General features: G+C 47.7%; 1 protein-coding gene across 1 annotated transcript in view; it reads right to left on the bottom strand.

The window, feature by feature from the left end:
* Window positions 1-14,692: 14,692 nt before the first annotated feature.
* The window catches only part of msps (msps cytoskeleton-associated protein 5), a 608,635-nt gene continuing 603,329 nt past the window's right edge, over window positions 14,693-19,998 (bottom strand). Inside the window, exon 34 of the mRNA XM_080286226.1 lies at window positions 14,693-19,820. Within this exon, the coding sequence (XP_080142352.1) occupies window positions 19,564-19,820 (257 nt within the window). The 3' untranslated portion in view covers window positions 14,693-19,563. The remainder of the gene's footprint in view (window positions 19,821-19,998) is intronic.

The raw sequence follows: 19,998 nt of genomic DNA, 5'->3' as shown, positions 1-19,998 counted from the left end.
TACTCCTCCCCTAGACTCTTAATCTTGTGTATTCCTTTTACTACTGTGAGTATAGATATTTTGGGCGTTGATGAGAGACAATCACCCCCACTTATAGAACCACAAGCCATTGTAATATGTGATCATATTGTGTGTTGAGTATCCCGTGTCACCCTAATATAACCCTGTGTCTCTGCATCCTATATCCTGAATATCACTCTGTCTCATATTGTAACGGTTTTAGAATTAAGGTAATAGATGTGTTAAGGTATACTGCCTAGTTTTTATGTCCTGTTCCTTTGTTGGTGCTTTACTTCCAGTCCGGAAAGAGGACCCCGCTCAGTCGCTAGTGTTTTTAGGGCGAGGAGTCAACCTAAAAACACTCAGCATAACACTGGTGGCAAGCGGTGGTTCTGGATCCGAGTAAAAGCACGGAGGAACATAAAAGGAAACTTGCACAATGGCAGCCAAACCGCACATTCAATTACCAAAATTCAACCCAGACCAATGTGACATGGATGTATATTTGGATATGATCAAACCCCTCTTAGACATAGGGTTTGACTCGGATAAGGAGAAAATTGCGGTCACATTACCTAACCTGGGAAAATTATCACCAATGTCGCACCCAAAATAGTCCCAGAACTGTCATGGAACCAGTTCACACAAATAGTGAAACAGGCTTTTATGCCTTGTATGGGCAGAGTTGTCGCTCTTTCACAGCTCGACGCCCTCACCTACGACGGTAACTTGGACGACACTTTCGTCCAGGCTCGGTACCTTGTCAGCGCCGCTTATCCCGAGGCAGAAATGAATACTCGGGATACCCATACATTCAACGCTGTGCTGAGGATTCTCCCTAGCACAGTCAGGGAGCACTTCTCCATTTATGATCCCTCAGGAAACATGGATCAGGACCTGCAACTCGTCAGACGTCTCCTTGCCGCCCGTCCCACACCACAACCCTTTCACGCAGTAACAAGATTTCCCACAAATCACAACCCCCCACCAAAACCCAAGCCGCCGCCTAACCAGCCGCCTACAGAGCCGCCTCCCACAGTACCCAGGGCTTACCCACAAAGGAAGCGCCCTAACCCCAGGGAACAAGGCAATCTAATTACCATAAACCCTTGGGAGTTCACGGCTTGCAGTCGCACCTGCCCCCTTCATGACATAAGGGAGCAACTCAAGGCGTTAGGGCGCAAAAATCCCCAACAAGGGCGTAGAAAAGTCTCCTCTCTTGACGACGACGCCCAGGAGGACGACGTGCCACCACTGCTCTACCAAGGACGAGACGACGACGAACACGACGATCTCACCCATCCTCAGCAGATGGATTTTTAGGCCCGCCCCCGCACCTCCCCACGGTGGCGGGGGCCACCTCACATAACTACAGACCCCCAGTCTACAACAAGGTTTGGCTGAACGGGGTCAAGGCAAGATTACTGGTGGATACGGGAGTAGCCAGGTCTTGCCTCTACTCCCATTTTTACTCCCGCCACATCTCAGCATTCGGCCCACTCCTCCCCACTTCAGCCAACCTCGTAGACGCAGGGGACGGTCCCCTACCCATCCGTGGGGAAACCCGGGCCCTACAAACCACCACCCACCGAGTCTCCACCAACCACCCATTCATCATTTTTGATTCTTCATGTAGTCAATATGATGGATACCTCGGCCTGGACCTCCTTCAGAAACTCCACGCGACCATTGATTGTTATCAGCATCGCCTCCACTTCGGTCCAGCCCACCCTAACCAAGCATCCACATAACAAGGGAAAAAAGAAAAAAAAAGAAGGAAAAACACCACCACCACCCCCACACCACCCACACACACACCACCCTACAACACTCACCCTCCCCAACCCACCTGTACATGTAACCCCACCCTAACCTCACTAAATGCCTCGCTTCATCCCTCTCCAACCCCATCCCCCATTCCACCCTTGCTACCCCAAACTCCCTCATTCCCTCCCACTATTGCTTCCACCATTACCATTCCACCTCACCACGAAGCGTGGGTCACACTCACCAGAATCTCAGGCACATCAGTCCTTTTTTCACCGTCCATCCCCACCAGACCCCTATCATCCTGTTTAGTTTCCCCTACTTTCCTTCCCCCCCCACGCCCACCAAATCCGTATCGCGAATCTCGCCACAACACCATTAACTCTGCCTCAAGGACTCATCATTGGTGATACAGAAGAGGCAGAACCATGCTCAACACCACCCCCTAATCACCCCACTCTCCCCAACATACCACCACATCTATCCCCTTCCCAATCAAACAGCCTCCACCAACTACTCCTGGACTTTCAGGACTTATTCTCAGCCGGCCCGACCGATCTTGGCCATACCACCTATCTAAGCCACGAGATCCATACTACCGGACCTCCCATTCGCCAACCATCTCGCCGAAAAAAAAAAAAACAGCGGGCAGAAGAAGACCGGCAGGTCCAGGAAATGCTCGATGCCGGTGTCATCTCAAACTCCACTAGCCCATGGTCCTCACCTGTAGTACTCGTGCGAAAAAAGGACGGAACCATGCGTTTCTGCGTCGATTACCGCAGAGTGAACGACGTTACCATCAAAGACGCTACACCACTACCCAGGATCGACGACTCCGTAGACTCTCTCCACGGATCGACATGGTTCTCTATCCTAGACCTGCAATCAGGCTACTGGCAGGTTCCAGTCCACCCCGACGACAAACACAAAACCGCCTTCTCAACATCAAATGGGAAGCACTACAAATTCAACGTCCTTCCCTTCGGACTCTGCAACGCCCCTGCCGCATTCTCCCGCCTCATGGAATCTGTGCTGAGCGGACTCACCTAGGAAACCTGTTTGGTTTATCTCGATGACGTAATAGTTTTCAGCCACACCTGGGCCGACCACCTCCACCGCCTCAAACAGGTATTCCAGCGTATACGCCAGGCCAGGCTCAAGCTAAAACCCACAAAATGTGTTCTAGCTGAACGATCAGTCTCCTTCCTCGGACACCTGATCAATGCAGAGGGCATCTCTCCCGACCCCGACAAGCTACGTGCAATCGCCGACATCCCCCCACCCCGCGATGTGCACGAAACCAGAGCCTTCCTAGGATTAACCTCCTATTACCGGCGTTTTGTGAAAGGTTTTGCGAACATCGCCAAACCCTTGCACGACCTTACAAAAAAGGGAGAACCTTTCATCTGGACAGAACCCAGAAACAATGCATTCACCACCCTCAAAGCCAAACTCACCTCCGCCCCAGTCGTCGCCTTCCCAGACTACAGCCTGCCGTTCCGCCTGTATATCGACGTCTCACTCCACGCCATAGTTGCGGTCCTTGCACAAGTCCAAGATGGCCGCGAGCACATCATCGCCTGTGCCAGCCGCACCTTAAACTCTGTGGAAAGGAATTACGCGGCCACCAAACGTGAATGCCCAGGAATTATCTGCTCACTCGAGTACTTCCGCTCGTACATCTCAGGCACCCATGTGATCGTCATTACTGATCACCAGTCCCTACAGTGGTTGCGCCAATCCAACACCACAAACGCACAGCTCACAAGATGGCGAGAAACTCGAGGAATACGACTTTGAAATATCGTATCGTCCAGGCAAGCTCCACACGAACGCTGACGCCCTATCACGATTACCCATCAACGCCATCTCAGCAGAACCAGACCTGATCAAAATGTGGCAAGATAAGCAACGCCCTACCTGGATCCCGCCAAACATTTTCAGCAAACTCCACCTGCATGGCGAACACCTGTTCGACCCCAACGGCCACATCGTCCTAAGCCCCACCACCGCCCATGACACCATGCTGCACCTTCACGCCAACAATGGCATTCACCTGGGCACTAAGAAACTCACTCAAGTGTTCAATGACTTGTATTGGACACCGAACCCCACCACCATCGCCAAGGACATTATACAATCCTGCCGTGCGTGTGCTCTAGGAAAAGATATCACCCGCACACCAGGCCCATCCGGAAAACTAACAGCAACAAAACCCTGGCAACTACTTTCCCTCAATGTCGTCGGACCCCTCACGCCCAAAGCAGGATGTAAATATATAATCACCTTCGTTGACGTCTATTCCAAGTTCATAATAGCATGCCCCGCAAAAGATCACAGTGCAGTATCCGTCGCAGATGCTCTAACCCGCCACGTATTCCCATACTTTGGCATTCACCAGGCCTTACACTCTGATAATGCACCAGAATTCACAGGAAAAGTCTGGCAAGAATTAGCAAAAATATTCGGGTTCCACATCTCCCACTCATCCCCCTACTGGCCCCAAGGCAACAGCATCTGTGAAAGAAGTCATCGCTCCCTCCTCAATCAGGTCCGCACTCGCATCATGCAAACAGGGAATGAAGATTGGCCTGCTCATGTCAAAATTGTTCAATGGGGCCTAAACACATGCCCACGAGAAGACGGCATAACACCACACGAGCGAGTATTCGGGGAAACCCCGCTCCTCCTCCCACTCCGCCACCACCTCCAGCCACCCACCCCGCCCTCCACTACAGACCCTCTCCACCACCTCAAACGCCGCCTCCACCACCTGCAAACACAACAGGACCTTACGCCCGACACCAACCACACCAACCCCTACAAACCTGGCCAATCCGTTGTCATGGCACAACTCCCTACCCCAAATAAGATCTCACCCCGATTCATCGGACCCTTCACCATAACCCAAGTCCCCAACCCCTATCAAGTAATCATCAATCAGCAAGGCCAACAACGCACGTATCGGAATCGCCACGTGCGACCCTTCCACCCACCGAACAATGACCACTCCCACACCCGCGTGCCCCGCACCTCTGCCCGACCACCTGGCCACACCAACACTTCCGAGAATTACCCCCCAAACTCCTACTCTTACTACTTCTCACCCCCACCCAGCACCTCACCTACAACCACACCACCCCCCATCACACCTGATCCTGACTCACCACATCCACCGCCCCCATCACCACCCCCGCCCAGCACCACCACCCACTCACCGCCTCCCACTCCTCTCTCTACAACCCATCCCCATACCACCCCCCACACAACGTCGCCTCCACCACCTGCCTCACCACCGCTGCCCCAAGCCACTACCTCCTCACACCGCACTCCTCAACCCCCTGCCACCTGCACCCGCACCACGCCCATACCTACCCCATCAAACACTCCCCCCCTCCCCTTTGATCATGCCCACTATACCCGCCACACCGCACTGCCACCCACCTCACCCATCAATAGCCGCACACCCTCACCACCACCACGTGCACAACCACCCTCACCACCCACACCCACACTCACCACCACCACTACCAGGTCTGGTCGCCTCTCACGCTCACCATCCAGATACACCCCAACACCACCCCCCAGTAAACGCCCAGCCCACTACCCACCACCACAAACCCCCCCTCCCCCAAACACCTCCCCCATCACCCTCCCTCTTCACCAAACACGATGGAAAACCCACAAATCCCAATTCCCTAAAGTGAAATCCTCCACCCACAGACCCATTCCCCATAAAAGCACCTACCCACCAACACTCGCCAGCATTCAGCTACTGCCTTCACACCAGGCACCAACCACCAACATGAGGATCACCCGAGTCCACTGGCTACCCTACAACCAGCCACCCATCAAGATCTGACAGACGCCCCAGCTTCTTCGCTGCCTACGCCACACAAACCGCCCATCCTCCATCCGCCTCTTTTTCAACCCAGCCCAAGAACCAAACACCATGACCAACCACTGGATGAACCTCCTGCAACACCTCACCCCGATCAACAAGACGTTCACTACCACCACCTACCACCTGCAGTCATGGGGTCGTGACTTTTTCACAGACGACAGTGGTAAAATGCCTGCCGCCGGACCTTCCACCCCGCCACCCCCCACCCCACCACCGGGCCACCACCCCCCCACCACCCTAGGAAGGGACAATGGGGGGGCTAATGACCCAGGGCAAGAGGGTCACCCAAGCACCACTGACCTGTGCCCCTTCTCCCCACATCTGCCCCGACGCCAGGTGAGCCTGGATCCGAGACAACCTTACCGGCGGGCTAACCATCGACAGCAGTGGGGTGGGACTGATAAAAAGTCAGTCCCTAGTAGCTTTTTGGCGACGGCCATAGTTACACCCCTCAAGGGCAGGAGGCCCTTTGGTGAGCCACGAGGTGTCCCCACCTCTGCCACAGTGAGCCACGAGGGAACACCACCCTCTGCCACACCAATAGTGAGCCACGAGGGGCTAGTACCCTCTGCCACAGTGAGCCACGAGGGAGAAATACCCTCTGCCACAAACAGGGCAGGAGGCCCAATAGTGAGCCACGAGGGGCCAGTACCCTCTGCCACAGTGAGCCACAAGGGAACACCACCCTCTGCCACACACCCAATAGTGAGCCACGAGGGGCCAGTACCCTATGCCACAGTGAGCCACGAGGGAACACCACCCTCTGCCACACACCCAATAGTGAGCCACGAGGGGCCAGTACCCTATGCCACAGTGAGCCACGAGGGAACACCACCCTCTGCCACACACCCAATAGTGAGCCACGAGGGGCCAGTACCCTCTGCCACACACCCAATAGTGAGCCACGAGGGGCCAGTACCCTCTGCCACAGTGAGCCACGAGGGAGAAATACCCTCTGCCACATACAGGGCAGGAGGCCCAATAGTGAGCTATGAGGGGCCAGTACCCTCTGCCACCCCAAGGGTAAGAGTCCCTAGTAGAAAGCCAAAAGTGGGTCCCAGGGTAAAGCAACCTGGAGCCATGGCTGTGACAGAGACAGGAGAGAGAGTCGCCTCCGTGCTGCCCTCCCTGTATATAAGAGAGAACACGGTCTTGGTGTGCCCTCTACCTTCAGCGTTCCCCTGTGGGAATAGCTGGATACCACTCAGGAGAGTTGCCCCGAAGGTGTCACCGGAGTGGAGGCAAAGTCCCAGTCCGGACCTGCCTCCTACTCCTGGGAAATTCTTGTCTTCTCCAGGCACCAGCAGGAGACGAGGCCGCAGCCCAACCCTGACGGCGCGTCCCCTGGCGGACCTCCGCAGCCCCAGGACCCCCAGGCGAGCCCAGCAGCCTACCAGCGTGAGTAATGCTGACCTCGTCACACCACGGAGCCTCCTACGCCAGACCCGCCTCCTCCAACTGTTTGGCCCCAGTCCCAAGGGCCACCACTCCAGGTTGAGGCCCCAGACAGGTGGGCCTCCCTGCACCACACCGACGAGACCCTGAGCTGAGGGTCTACCCCAGGTCGAGGCCCCCAGATAGGAGGGCCTCCCTGCAACTCACCGACGGAACGGACCCGGGTAGTGACTCCCCCTGCGGGTAGTTCGTCGCCCGCCACGGGTAGAGTCCCTGGAGGTCCTCCCCCCCCTGACCAGAGTGACAGAGTGAATTAACCCAGGAAAAACGGGTAGATCAGTGACGCCTCTTCTACCTAAATATACCCGAGAAAGAGGAACAGGAACTGTGACAGAGTGACAGTGCGATCCCGAGGAAGTCAACAGATAAGTGTTAGTAATCCCCAGTAAACTCACATGCCCCTTAAAAGAAAGTAATTCCACAATAGTGAGTCAAGTGTTGTCCCCCTCCCAGAATAGGAGAGTTTCCCCGTCAGTCTGAACGGCAGTCGAGTGCGCGGGAAACCTGAACCCTAAGGAGAGTGTCGCCGCGCCTAGTTAACCAAGTCGCGTTTCATGATCCGCACCCTGCCTTTCTTATAGTAATACTCCTCCCCTAGACTCTTAATCTTGTGTATTCCTTTTACTACTGTGAGTATAGATATTTTGGGCTTTGATGAAAGACAATCACCCCCACTTATAGAACCACAAGCCATTGTTATATGTGATCATATTGTGTGTTGAGTGTCCCGTGTCACCCTAACATAACTCTGTCTCTGCATCCTATATCCTGAATATCACTCTGTCTCATATTGTAACGGTTTTAGAATTAAGGTAATAGATGTGTTAAGGTATACTGCCTAGTTTTTATGTCCTGTTCCTTTGTTGGTGCTTTACTTCCGGTCCGGAAAGAGGACCCCGCTCAGTCGCTAGTGTTTTTAGGGCGAGGAGTCGACCTAAAAACACTCAGCATAACAAAACCAAAATGTATCCTAAAACACCATAGATGAGAGAGAGAGAGAGAAGAGAAGGGGGGGGAGGCCAGGGGAGGTGTGAGGGAGAGATGGAGGGAGGGAGGGAAGGAGGGAGTGACTGAATGAAAACAAATCATGGCGCCGCACCAGCGAGGTCATCCTGCGACAAATGTAAAACTATTTATCTATCTATAGCCCGACGCCGTAATGCCGCAAAGGGTGTCCGCAGACAAAACGCCTGCAAGTCGCTGTCACCCACCATTTGACTACCCTCCCCCAACTCACCCCCCTCTCCCTCATACCTCTCAACTCAAATGTAAAACAATAATAAATATTTCTAAATATAATTAGATATAATAAAAAAATAAAGAAATGAAAGCATAAGTTTATAAGTCACTCATAAAAGAAACAAAATTCCCCAGGGTGACGCACATCTCCCCCAGGAGTGAGAAAGAGAGAGGGGGTTGGGGGGATCGCGCTTGTGGAAGACGTGGCAACACTGTACAGAGCTGCGTGCCCCATCCTAGCCGCCAGTTTAGATTTGTCCTACCATAGGTGTTTTTGGTTCAGCTTCCCGTCCCGTAAACGCTTAGCTTATAGCAGGGCTCTCTTTCGAGACTGGGGCTTAGACAAATAAGAGAGGGGCAGGACACAAAAACTCTACGCAACAACCTTACACGTGTATTACTTAGTTGGACAGGGGAACGAGTAGATGTTACAGGCACAAGCACACTGGGCGATTACAAACTCTTATGTCTAAAAATGGTTTGCAGTATCCCGCAGGATGCGGTTTTGGGTCACAGTGAATAGCACTTGAGGCAGAGTGTCCTTAATTAGGGGAAGTCCAGGTTTTCTATGCCTGTGGAGTTACTAAGGTTATTCCTCACTGGGCAGTGTTGCTTATGGCACTGGGGTCTGATTATGGTCGCAATATTATGAGGTATTGTCTGATGGTAGCATATTTACCTCGTTAGACTCAACTCGTAGCGGGTGGCCGTATATGTGTTTAAACTGTTACTGTCACTCACTCCACCACTTTGGTATTATCATTGACTCTTATCGAATGGGTAGCTCACTGTTCCGTCTCTCATACTTGGTCACATACACTGTTCACTGTAGTTATTATTCACTCCACCACTTTGGTATTGTCACTGACTTCCATTAGAGGGTCAGTTCACTATTCTGCCTTTGCATCATTTGATCACTGACACTGCACTATTATTGTCACTCTGGTTGAATCTGGCGCCGTGGCGGTCAGGTGCACGGGCGAAGGGGCGTCAAAGCTCTGCTACTGACGGGGCTGGGCACCACGGGATCACGCGCATGGGGGTCCGTTCTCGTCCAGGGCTGTGAGTGGCAAAGGGTCCCGCGCTCTTAGAGCTGGGGACAGGAGTGCGGCCCTCAAGGCTGGGGCCGAACAATTGCCTGAATCGGTCATTCAGGCTCCTGACGGAGGGTGAAGACCTCCGTCGTCGAGGTGTGGGGAGTTCCTGCCCAGGAGTCCTGGGGGCGGTCTGGGATTCCTGAGGGCTGCGGTCCCCGGGGCTTGGCGACGCCGACAGGAAGGGGCTGCAGCACCGGTCTGCGTTGGGGTCCGTCAGATGGGTCTCCTCCAGAGCCAGTTGTAGGGAGCAGAGGCTGGGGGAGACTATGGGGCCTCTCCAATACTCCTCTAGGCCCGAGACTCCCTCTGTGTTGGGGGTCGGGGAACAGGCGTCAGTTCCAGATGGAGGAGCGGCTACAGGCCGTCTCCTGCTGTAGGGTCCGGCTACTGACCGTGGCTTCCTGGGGACACAGCTACAGGCCGTCGCCAAGGCCCGGCTACTGGCCGTGGCCTGGGAGAGTGGGTGGCTGCCAGCAAACCCAAAGGCACCTTCGGAGCGGCTACAGGCCATCTACTGACGAAGGCGGGAGAGGCTACAGGCCGTATCCTTCAAGAGAGTTGAGCAGCTATAGGCCGTCTCAGGGGGAACACCTTTGGAGCGGCTACAGGCCATCTCCTGACGAAGGCGGGAGCGTGTACAGGCCGTCTCATTATTACTCTCAGAGCGGCTACAGGCCATCTCCTGACGAAGGCGGGAGCGTGTACAGGCCATCTCATTATTACCCTCAGAGCGGCTACAGGCCGTCTCCTTCAGGAGGGGCGAGCAGCTACAGGCTATCTCAGGGGGAACACCTTCGGAGTGGCTACAGGCCATCTCCTTCAAGAGGGGTTTTGAGTGGCTACAGGCCGTCTCAGGGGGAATGCCTTCGGAGTGGCTACAGGCCATCTCCTGACGAAGGTGGGAGCGGCTACAGGCCGTCTCCTTATTACCCTCAGACCGGCTACAGCCGTCTCCTTCAGGAGAGGTGAGTGGCTACAGGCCGTCTCAGGGGGAACACCTTCAGAGCGGCTACAGGTCGTCTCCTGACGAAGGTGGGAGCGGCTACAGGCTGTCTCCCTCAGGAGGGGGTTTGAGCAGCTACAGGCCGTCTCAGGAAGAACACCTTCGGAGTGGCTACAGGCCGTCTCCTTTTTACCCTCAGAGTAGCTACAGGCCGAGGGGAGAGCGGCTACAGGCCATCTCAAGGAAGACACCTTCAGAGCGGCTACAGGCCATCTCCTGCCATTGTCACTCCAAGTCCCGGCACGCTGTCGTTGCTTCTCTGTGGGCTCCTAGTGGGGGTGTCTGGGTGTTTTGGGGGGCACTATACTGCATTTTAGTCAGCTCTCTCTGTAATAAAAGCATCGACAGAACCATTAGGTCTGTTCCTGTTTGCTGTCCTTTGTACATCTGACCTTAAATTTCTTCTCCCCCACCACCTCACTCAATCTCCTATTCAGTCTCTAACTCTTCATTCACTCTGTTGTACCAGTACTATTTCTACTGCCAGACTTTTATTTAGCATACAAAAGGCCTCTCAGATTCATCATAATCATCCCAACTGAATTCACTATACAGGCAAAAGGGGTTAGCAGTACAGCATTCTACAGGAGAAGGAAAGCAAAAATGTATGTATCTATGGCACGCTTGTTTTCACATTATGAAAATCTCTAACCTCTCATAGCTAAGTTGATGGCCAAAAGGAAACAGAGATATGGTAACTTATTCCTACCTCAATCTAAGGCTCATCAGATTTCATGCAGTCATCCATCATCCAGTTCTACGGTGCCCCATGAGAAGCATAGGAGCCCGGGGATAGGAAAGTTGGTGCCGACGTTTAACCCCTAGGATACGCAATTCGATCAACCGAACTTCTCTGAAAACCTGTACAGTAGGTACGCACAGTACGCGAGTTTATGGGCGGCAGAAGAGGGTCCCTACTGTGAATACATAAACTTATGGGAAAAATTACATATGGGCAGCACCCCCCTTCATTGGTAACCCTTGAAACTCCTTTCAGACCTAAGTATTGTACTGTATAGGGAAACTACGTAAGACATACAGTATTACCCAAGATAAAGTAACCCAACAAGATTATCTATCTTTCTATCCATCTATCTATTGCCAGACGCCTCAATCCCGTTTGGGGTGGCCACAAACAAATCGCCTCCAAGTCGCCCTGTCCCCCGTCATTTCACTGCCCTGCTCCCAACTCACACCCCCCTCTCTCATATACCTCTCCACCCCATCCCTCCATCTCATCCTCGGCCTCCCCCCTCCCTCTTCCCCCCTCCACCTCACTCACATACACTCTCTTCGTCAGTCTTTCACCCTCCATCCTCTCCACATGGCCAAACCACCTCAGTGTGTTCCTCATAACGCTTCCTATCACATCCACATCCACACCACAACGCTCCTTTATATCCTCATTCGTCAGCCTGTCTCTCCACGTGACTCCACAGGCTCCTCTTAAATAACTCATTTCCACTGCTCTCACTCTTGACTTGTGTCCTTCCAACAATGTCCAAGCTTCACTTCCGTACGTTAGAGTTGGTATCACAATACTGTCATGTAGTAACTTTTTCACTTCCATGCTCACTTCCCTGTTTCTTATCATTGCTTTCAAAGAACCAGCAACCTTTCTTCCCTGCTGTACCCTTTCAAGCACTTCACCCTCCAAACCTCCATCCTTACTCATCACACTACCCAAGTACTTAAACGTACTCACATTTTTCCAATTCCTCACCATCCAACCTCGCTGTACATTCACTAACTTCACCTCTCTCAAAGACCATCACTTTACTCTTCCCTACATTCACCTTTAGATTCCGTTTCTTACACACTCTCCCAAACTCATCCACCAAGCCTTGCAGCTCCCCTTCGTCTTCACTCAACAACACAGTATCATCTGCAAACAACAGTACAGGGAGTTTCCAAACACTACCCTCTCTCACCAGGGCCACTCCAACATCCACTACCCTACCTTGTACCTCTTTTATTACCCCATCCATGTACAGATTGAACAACCATGGAGACATGACACATCCCTGTTTCAAACCAACTTTCAAAGAGAAAAATTCACTTAGTTCACCATCCACACGCACTGCAGCCTTCGCACCATCGTACATACTCTTCACAGCATTCAACAACTTCCCATCTACTCCATATATTCTTAACACTTTCCACAATCCTTGTCTATCCACCCTGTCATATGCTTTCTCCAAATCCATGAAAGCCGCATACAACTTCTTTCCCTTCTCTAAAAACTTTTCCACTAAAGATCTAAGAATGAATATCTGATCTACACAACCTCTTCCCTTCCTAAAGCCTCCCTGTTCTTCTCCAACTAATTTCTCTGTTCTTTCTCTAACTCTGTCTATAAGTATCCTACCATACACTTTTCCTATTATACTAAGAAGACAAGATTATGGCTTTACTAAATCAACAAGGATATGGCTTAACTAAACCAACAATATGGCTGCTTACCTTAACCCAAGAGGACAACAGGCTCGATGCACGTAAAAAGGGGATCCGAGGCAGGGTGAGGCACCTAGCGTGCACCTCCTGCACCACCTTCCTCATCACTCTCGTCACCAGCACTTTCGACACTTTCACTAGCTAATGCACTCACTTCGTTCATAAACCCTTCGAAGTCTATTTCTGACACCTCAGATATCGTATCATCCTCTTGATGCACTGGGCATCAAGTCACGAGTGTGCATCATCGACATCACAAGGAGGCAACCGTTGGTGCATCTTGGGGTGGCAATATTGTGTGCTCAGGGTAACCCCGGATTTGGGCCACTCTTCCCCGCTGTCTTGCCTGTTACGAGTTCAATTCAAGTACTATTAAAAAATACACTAAAATTTGATACAAAATTGGTCCTCGCATACTGTGAGCTCGTGTCCTGTGCGTGCCTACTGTACAGTACTGTATTAGGAGCCGATTTTTCATATCTTACAGAAGTTAAATGTGTTATGCCCAAGGTTTAGAGCCTGAATTAACACACCTTATGCTGCAGACCAGAGCTCAGTCTTTGGTTCCTTCCTCCTTGCATAAAAAAAAAAAAAAAATTCTAGACCAACTGGTTACTTAGCTATAGCGTGTCAAAGATCGTCAAAAATTGACAATGGCAACCCTTGCATATAGGGAGAAAAAAAAAAAAAACACCAGCATTAGTTTTTGTATTATAGAATGAAAGATTTTGATTTTACACAACAGAAAATGTATATATCATTCTCATATGTCAAATGTTTGCCACGTAGCCACAGCAAGAAAGTATCTGGAGGTGGAAGGAGTATGAAGGGGTGGAGGGGGAAGAATGAGGAAGGATGGTGAGGGGAGTGTGGCATGGAAAAATCAGCTTTATTGAGTTGGTAGGAGGAGCTGTGAGTCCAGTCACAAGCGAGGAAGGGGGAGAAGAAACAAAAGGTTTGGGGTAGAGGTAGGTGGCGAGAGGGCAGTGGGGGAATTACCCCCCTCACCATAGGTAGGGAACCGGATCCTCCCCACCTCCCTCCTCAGGACTTAGTTCTCATTGGTTTGCATCAATATACGTCACAATCGGGCCGAAGCCTAGTATCTGCGGTTTTTTACAAAGGCTCCTCTATTGATCCAATTAGGCATCATGCAAAATTCTGGAAAAGTATCAATCGATCCTATTAGTACTTTAAGGGTTAAGATAAGAGTGACCAGCCTCACTCACCCCTGAATAGCATTACATAAACAATAAACTCCAACCACCCCTTGGATATAAACTTACACAGGCTCAATCCAATTGGAGCTCCGTAATTACCCAGTAAACCACCACGCGCCAAAATTTGGTTACATGGTTACCACCCAGCATAGTAAATGGTTTCCTGGTGTACAGGAAACCATTTGGCTTACTCCTCAATGTAGAGTCACCCACAGGCAGAAGGAAGAGGAAAGAATAAAGGAAAGAAAGAAGAGGAGCGAGTGTAAAGTCACCTGTTGGCAGGAGGAGGAGGAAAGAATGAAGGAAATACAGAAGAGGATGGAAGGAAAGAAGGATGGAGGAGAGGAAAGGGCAGACACCTGAGAGCAGCACTACATCGAGTGAGTGGATGGTAAGAGCCCCCAACTACCATTAGCTTTATATTCAATCTGAGGAAATGGCCCAGTTATGTCAAGAGAAATACAAACTATATAGAGAAATAATCATGTATCCCTGCATCTGTCAGACTGAAGGAGGTAAAGAATATTAGTTTACTACTAAAAAACTGGGACACTTGTTTAGTATTTATTTGCTAATTAGCTCTTTTACAATTAATCTCTGGACAGAGAGACCGACATGTTAGTATACCCTTAAATAAAAGAGATTATGTACATGAAGTGCTTAGTGAAAAATGTTTATGAAGGCAGAGACTGAAGAATTCCTAATAACTTTTTGGTTAAGCATTCATATTATCAAGTCAAACCTAGTACACTTCTCCCTAAAACAATAAAAACTATGAGTCCATTACTACCGGATATGAAGGGTTGCCCAATTAGGAAGATGTTCAGGAAAATCTGAACGTGGATAAAACCTGCTAAAATGCAGCTAAGAAAGCCCTGGGAATCAGGACTTGGGTTCAATCTTTATAAATAGGATATCATGGTACAAACTTAAGAAATGCGGTATTTTGGAATGATCCGAAACTAAATCACCATTATGGGTTTAGCAGCTGTCAAAATAATAAATAAAAGTGCACCAATGGAAAAACAGTCAAGTACATGTACCATACTAACACCAGTAACACAAACACAGCCCTGGAACTGAAAATGTTGACATTTTTTTTTTTTTAATTCTTGCTATCACTATACAGTAAAACCTCACTATAATGGACTAATTGGTGCCCAAGCCATTCTGAAAAAAGCGACATCCGGACTTCCCCCCTGCCAACCCAGTCTTTTTCCAATATATTACACAAAATAATGTGGATCGCACGAACGTTTTTTAATTTTTTTTCACTACCATTGCAGTACTGTACTGTATTATAAATTCACTATGATAAAATAGTATAATATATAATACTGTACTGTTCACTGATAAATATGTCTTTTACCTTATTGTGGTGAAAATAGCTGAAGTGGTCTGACAGTCCGGACTGCTTCTGGCTATTGGACTTTTTCAGATTTATGTGAATTTAGTCCAGTAAGCAACGTTGGGTCTGGTTAGTACTTGGATGGGTGACCGCCTGGGAACACCAGATGCTGTTGGCATCCCTACGTGTCAAGTGGGGTTGGTGGAGGATTAGTGCCCCTCCCTGTAAAACAATTAACTCTAAGCCGTTGGCCACTCCGTTTGGGATACATGGCGTCTGGCAATGAATGAATGAAAAAAACTCTCCAATTCCGATAAATGTGAATTCCGGTCTATTAAAGTCCGTTGTATTGAGGTTTTACTGTTATTTACTCAACCCACCCAACTCAGGGATGTCTTTCATTCCCCCCCCCCCTCATCTTTTGACAGTTTTATTCAGCTCAGGATAAACTTCTCAATCTGAAGGAGTTGGATACAGCATGAATAAACTCCTTCAATAAGAGAGTCCTTTTCCTCGTTGAATAAAATCAACTGGAAGCAACAAGAAACATCAAAAGACATCAACCAGATTCAAAGGGTTAGGAGAGACCTACAGCATTGAAGGGGTCTGTAGCAACTTACATTAACCCCTTTATAATAAAAGGTCTTCCCTAGGTTGAATTAAAATACCTGTCAGGACTGGTAGCAAGAATAAAATTAAACAGAAGTCACTGTGCACTGAGGGGGATTAACTAACACTCAAATTTAAATGAATTTAATGAGATCACAGGCTTGGTAGTGTGTCTGTGTAGGCAGAAAACTGAGTTTATGATTTATATATATTTATATGCAAATATATATATATGTATACTGTATATGGATATGGAAGTTTTGGTTTAGAAAATTACACTCTCTTTCCACTAAATTCATTCATGAAAAAACTCCTACACTGAGGATGTATAACTAGCTGGTTGTTGAAGAGATAAATACAGATATTATAACAATAATAAGTTACGTTACCAGCCTACGATACAGATAAATACACTGACTCCCAGATCTGAGTTATTGAGTGGTTAGTATTACAAGACAGGAGGAGATTCATCTGAGTTAAATCTCACTTCACAGAGGAAAGGCATTACACACACAAGATATTTGTCTGTTTCATTACTACTTAACAGCAACTTAATACAGCAAGATGGGGAAACTGGGCCATTGTTAAGTTTTGTATAATCTTGTAAATATGGCAGATGAAAGTGCAATACACATACTCTTCTTATATTTATCCAAGAGAAGCATATTCACGACATTTTAATATAGGTGCTCCTCACTGTATGTCAGAGATGCATTCTAAAATATCATCTTCTACACAACCAGTCCTGTAAATTTTGTGGAACTGGCAGATCAGGTTGATAGGTACATAAATGAAAGAGGCAGTATTTTTGTAATTTGACATAGAAATGAAAACCTACAACAAAATTTATAACAAGGTCTTGCCATTTCCAATAATAGTACATGACAAGAACTAAATGCTATCCCAGTTTGCCCATCTTAAGGTACAAGCACACTTGCTAGAAACATGTGATTAACAAGACAAAATAGAGTACAGGACTAGTCCTACTACAGTAAAAGTCTGAACCTCCTATGGAACCCAGTGCCTCATTTCCTCCTGTCAATCACATGTTTTAAGCCAGTGTGTCCACATCCTTATGCTATCCAAAGATAGTTGTTTCATGTTCTCGCTGACTCTCTGAACCTTTCAGTATGAAAATGTCTTCTTTGATTACTCACACTGACTACATACAATTTTGTTCAGTTTAGGGGAGGCCTCTTGTTGCAGAGATGTTAGAAAGTATCTTTAATAACTGCCTCTGTACAACAATGTTTTTTATTTCATCCCAGCCAACTCTAAATTATTTCATTTATAAGAAACACCTGGTGCTAAAAGGGTCAATATTTTGATCAAATCTCACCTTAAAGTGGAAAGTCTTAACATTCACTGAACTTTTTCTCCTGTTTCAATGGCCAGTAATTTAATACCAGAAACAAACTGTTTCCCATACACAACTGTTTAACATAAAATATCTACGAACTGAATATGCAGATATACTGTAATCTAGAAACTCACCCTAAACAGCTGATCTGGATAGCTAAAAAATTAATACAAATATTAAATTTAGAGGCACATATTTCAGACTAAGTTCTTCCCCAAATTTCTCTTTTCTCTCCTAAATCACAAGACTGAAAGATAGTAAAGGTCAAGAAGGAACATTCACCTTCCTCACTCCTGCTCACCCACACACTGAGCATAAACAAAACACACGAGCATCCCGTGCTTTTGTGCATGAGTACTTTGGGGTGACTGACTTTTCATTCCTTTACTATGAAGACGTATTTTTTTATCATAATCATGCTACCTCCAGACAATCTTATTAACTTCAGGGCACTTTTTAAACATGAAGGGTTCAATATAGCCTTAAATAACCCCTTCACATTCACAGTTCCTTCCAAAGGTGAAAAAAATTGTTTGGCAATAACCTGATTAAAATGGAAAAAAAATAAAAAAAAAGTCACCAGACTAAAGCAGTTATTGGGGGTTACTTATGATAGGAATTCCCAAGACAGGAATCAGTTATGAGAAAAAATTTGATCAATGAGGTTTGGTCTATGATAAGGACTTGCTTACAACAGTTGACACCCAAACGGTGGCTATAATGTGGCAGCCACCTGTTACAGTATTCATGATAATTAGAAGAGACATACACAACACAAATTATATCAAAAATTTTCATTCTGTACACTAAAAAAAACTTATGTTTTAACTTTTATCCATGAGATAAGGATGAAAGAAATTAACCTATATATTTTTGCATGTCAAAAAGGCACATATTCTTGTCAACTTAGGAGGCTCTCATCCTTAGAGATTTATCTTCCACATTTTGCCTCAAATATCTCTTCTATGTTATTTATATTTTCCCAGTACTAACATACTTTGTATAAATCCCATAAAAGTGAGTGTTAATGCACTACCTGTTGAAATTATAAGATGATAAAGAGGTGTTATACAGCTTGCTAAGCTGACAAGACTATGACCCACACAGTTACTTAAAATGGAGCAAGAGATGATGACTGGAACTAAGCCTCCTTATATCAGTCCATGGATATGGCAGCCTAGTGCTTGTGGTGCAAATACCACCATATCTCCTACAGTACAAGGATGACTGTATCTAAGGCTTCTTTACTCTTCTGATTTGTCTCTGAAGAAATCAAGGAACTTTATCTTGATCCCCTTACCTCATGAGAACATGGAAAATTAGGTTAAGGTAATGGAGATCACTTTCAAAGTTGTGCAGCTTAATGAGAAAAGTAATAATTACCTGTACTTATGACTTCTGGTAAAGGCTAAATACACAAGTATCTGGTACTCTGCCATGTTTTCTATTTAATAATAATAATAATAATAATAATAACAATAATACTGTAATAATAATAATAATAATAATGTAATAAAAATAATAATAATAATAAAACACACACAACAAATGGCCATTAAATGTAAGGACAGTCAAATATTACAAAACATTGCATAAGTCGGTGTTGCCACCTTAAGGTAGTGCCAGCTGTTGGGTGTCCACTGGATATGGAATCAATTTTCTACTGTGGGGATTTGAATGCTAGTCTTATGGAGACAGCCTTATCATAATAATTTACTTACCTGTGATACTTTATTAATGGTTAATCAGTTTATCGGGGATTCCTCAATCAGTCAAGGGATCAAACATTTGCAATCCTAACTTCTCGAGAAGACTAATTCTTGGGGGCTAACACTAGGGAGCTCTCTGATCTCCATGACTCACTTGCTATGAAGGCTCACTTAACAAGAAGACTCACTTATTACTGAGGCTCATTTAAAAAGGAGACTCACTTACCAATGAAGCTCAATAAAGGGACTTACCAAGGAGACCCACATAACAAGGAGACACACTTAACAAGGGGACTCATGCTACTGACTCACTATCACTTCCCAACTACCACACAGTTCAGCTCGACTCACACTAAACCCACAGGTTCAATCCACTCACTACCCTCATACTTGCCACTTCACTTGTCATGTGAGGCATACTGGTCTTTGGTATGGCCCTCAGGGAAGTCAGTATGGAGGGTTTTGAGATACTCATTGATGTCCCCTCCAATGTCCCCAAGGCTCTCCTTCTCCGTGCTATAGATATTCTTGACTGCAGTGTCGATGTAGGTGTTACCAAAACCAGCTCGAGTGGCAATGGCCCTGAACTGGTCCACCAACTCATTCATGTTGAAGTTGGCTGTATCAGGAACTTGGATTGATGCAAGGGGACCTGCTGGAATGGAAGAAATAGCTTACTGGTTACTAGGAATGCATGGAGTATGAAAGACTGACAGAGCACTGTACAGACGTACGGAGTGCAGCAGAAAACATGAAAATAAAAAACTGGGAGCGTATGACTGCAATATGTACAAACAGAATACGCATAAAATGCAAGGCCAGCAGACTCTGTA

This window comes from Coenobita brevimanus, chromosome 110 (genome assembly GCF_032717465.1).
Source record: "Coenobita brevimanus isolate Jiangsu-jjx chromosome 110, ASM3271746v2, whole genome shotgun sequence".
Taxonomy (NCBI): Eukaryota; Metazoa; Arthropoda; class Malacostraca; order Decapoda; family Coenobitidae; genus Coenobita; species Coenobita brevimanus.
The sequence above is the reverse complement of the archived record's forward strand: the minus strand, read 5'-3'. Positions and strand labels throughout refer to the sequence as shown.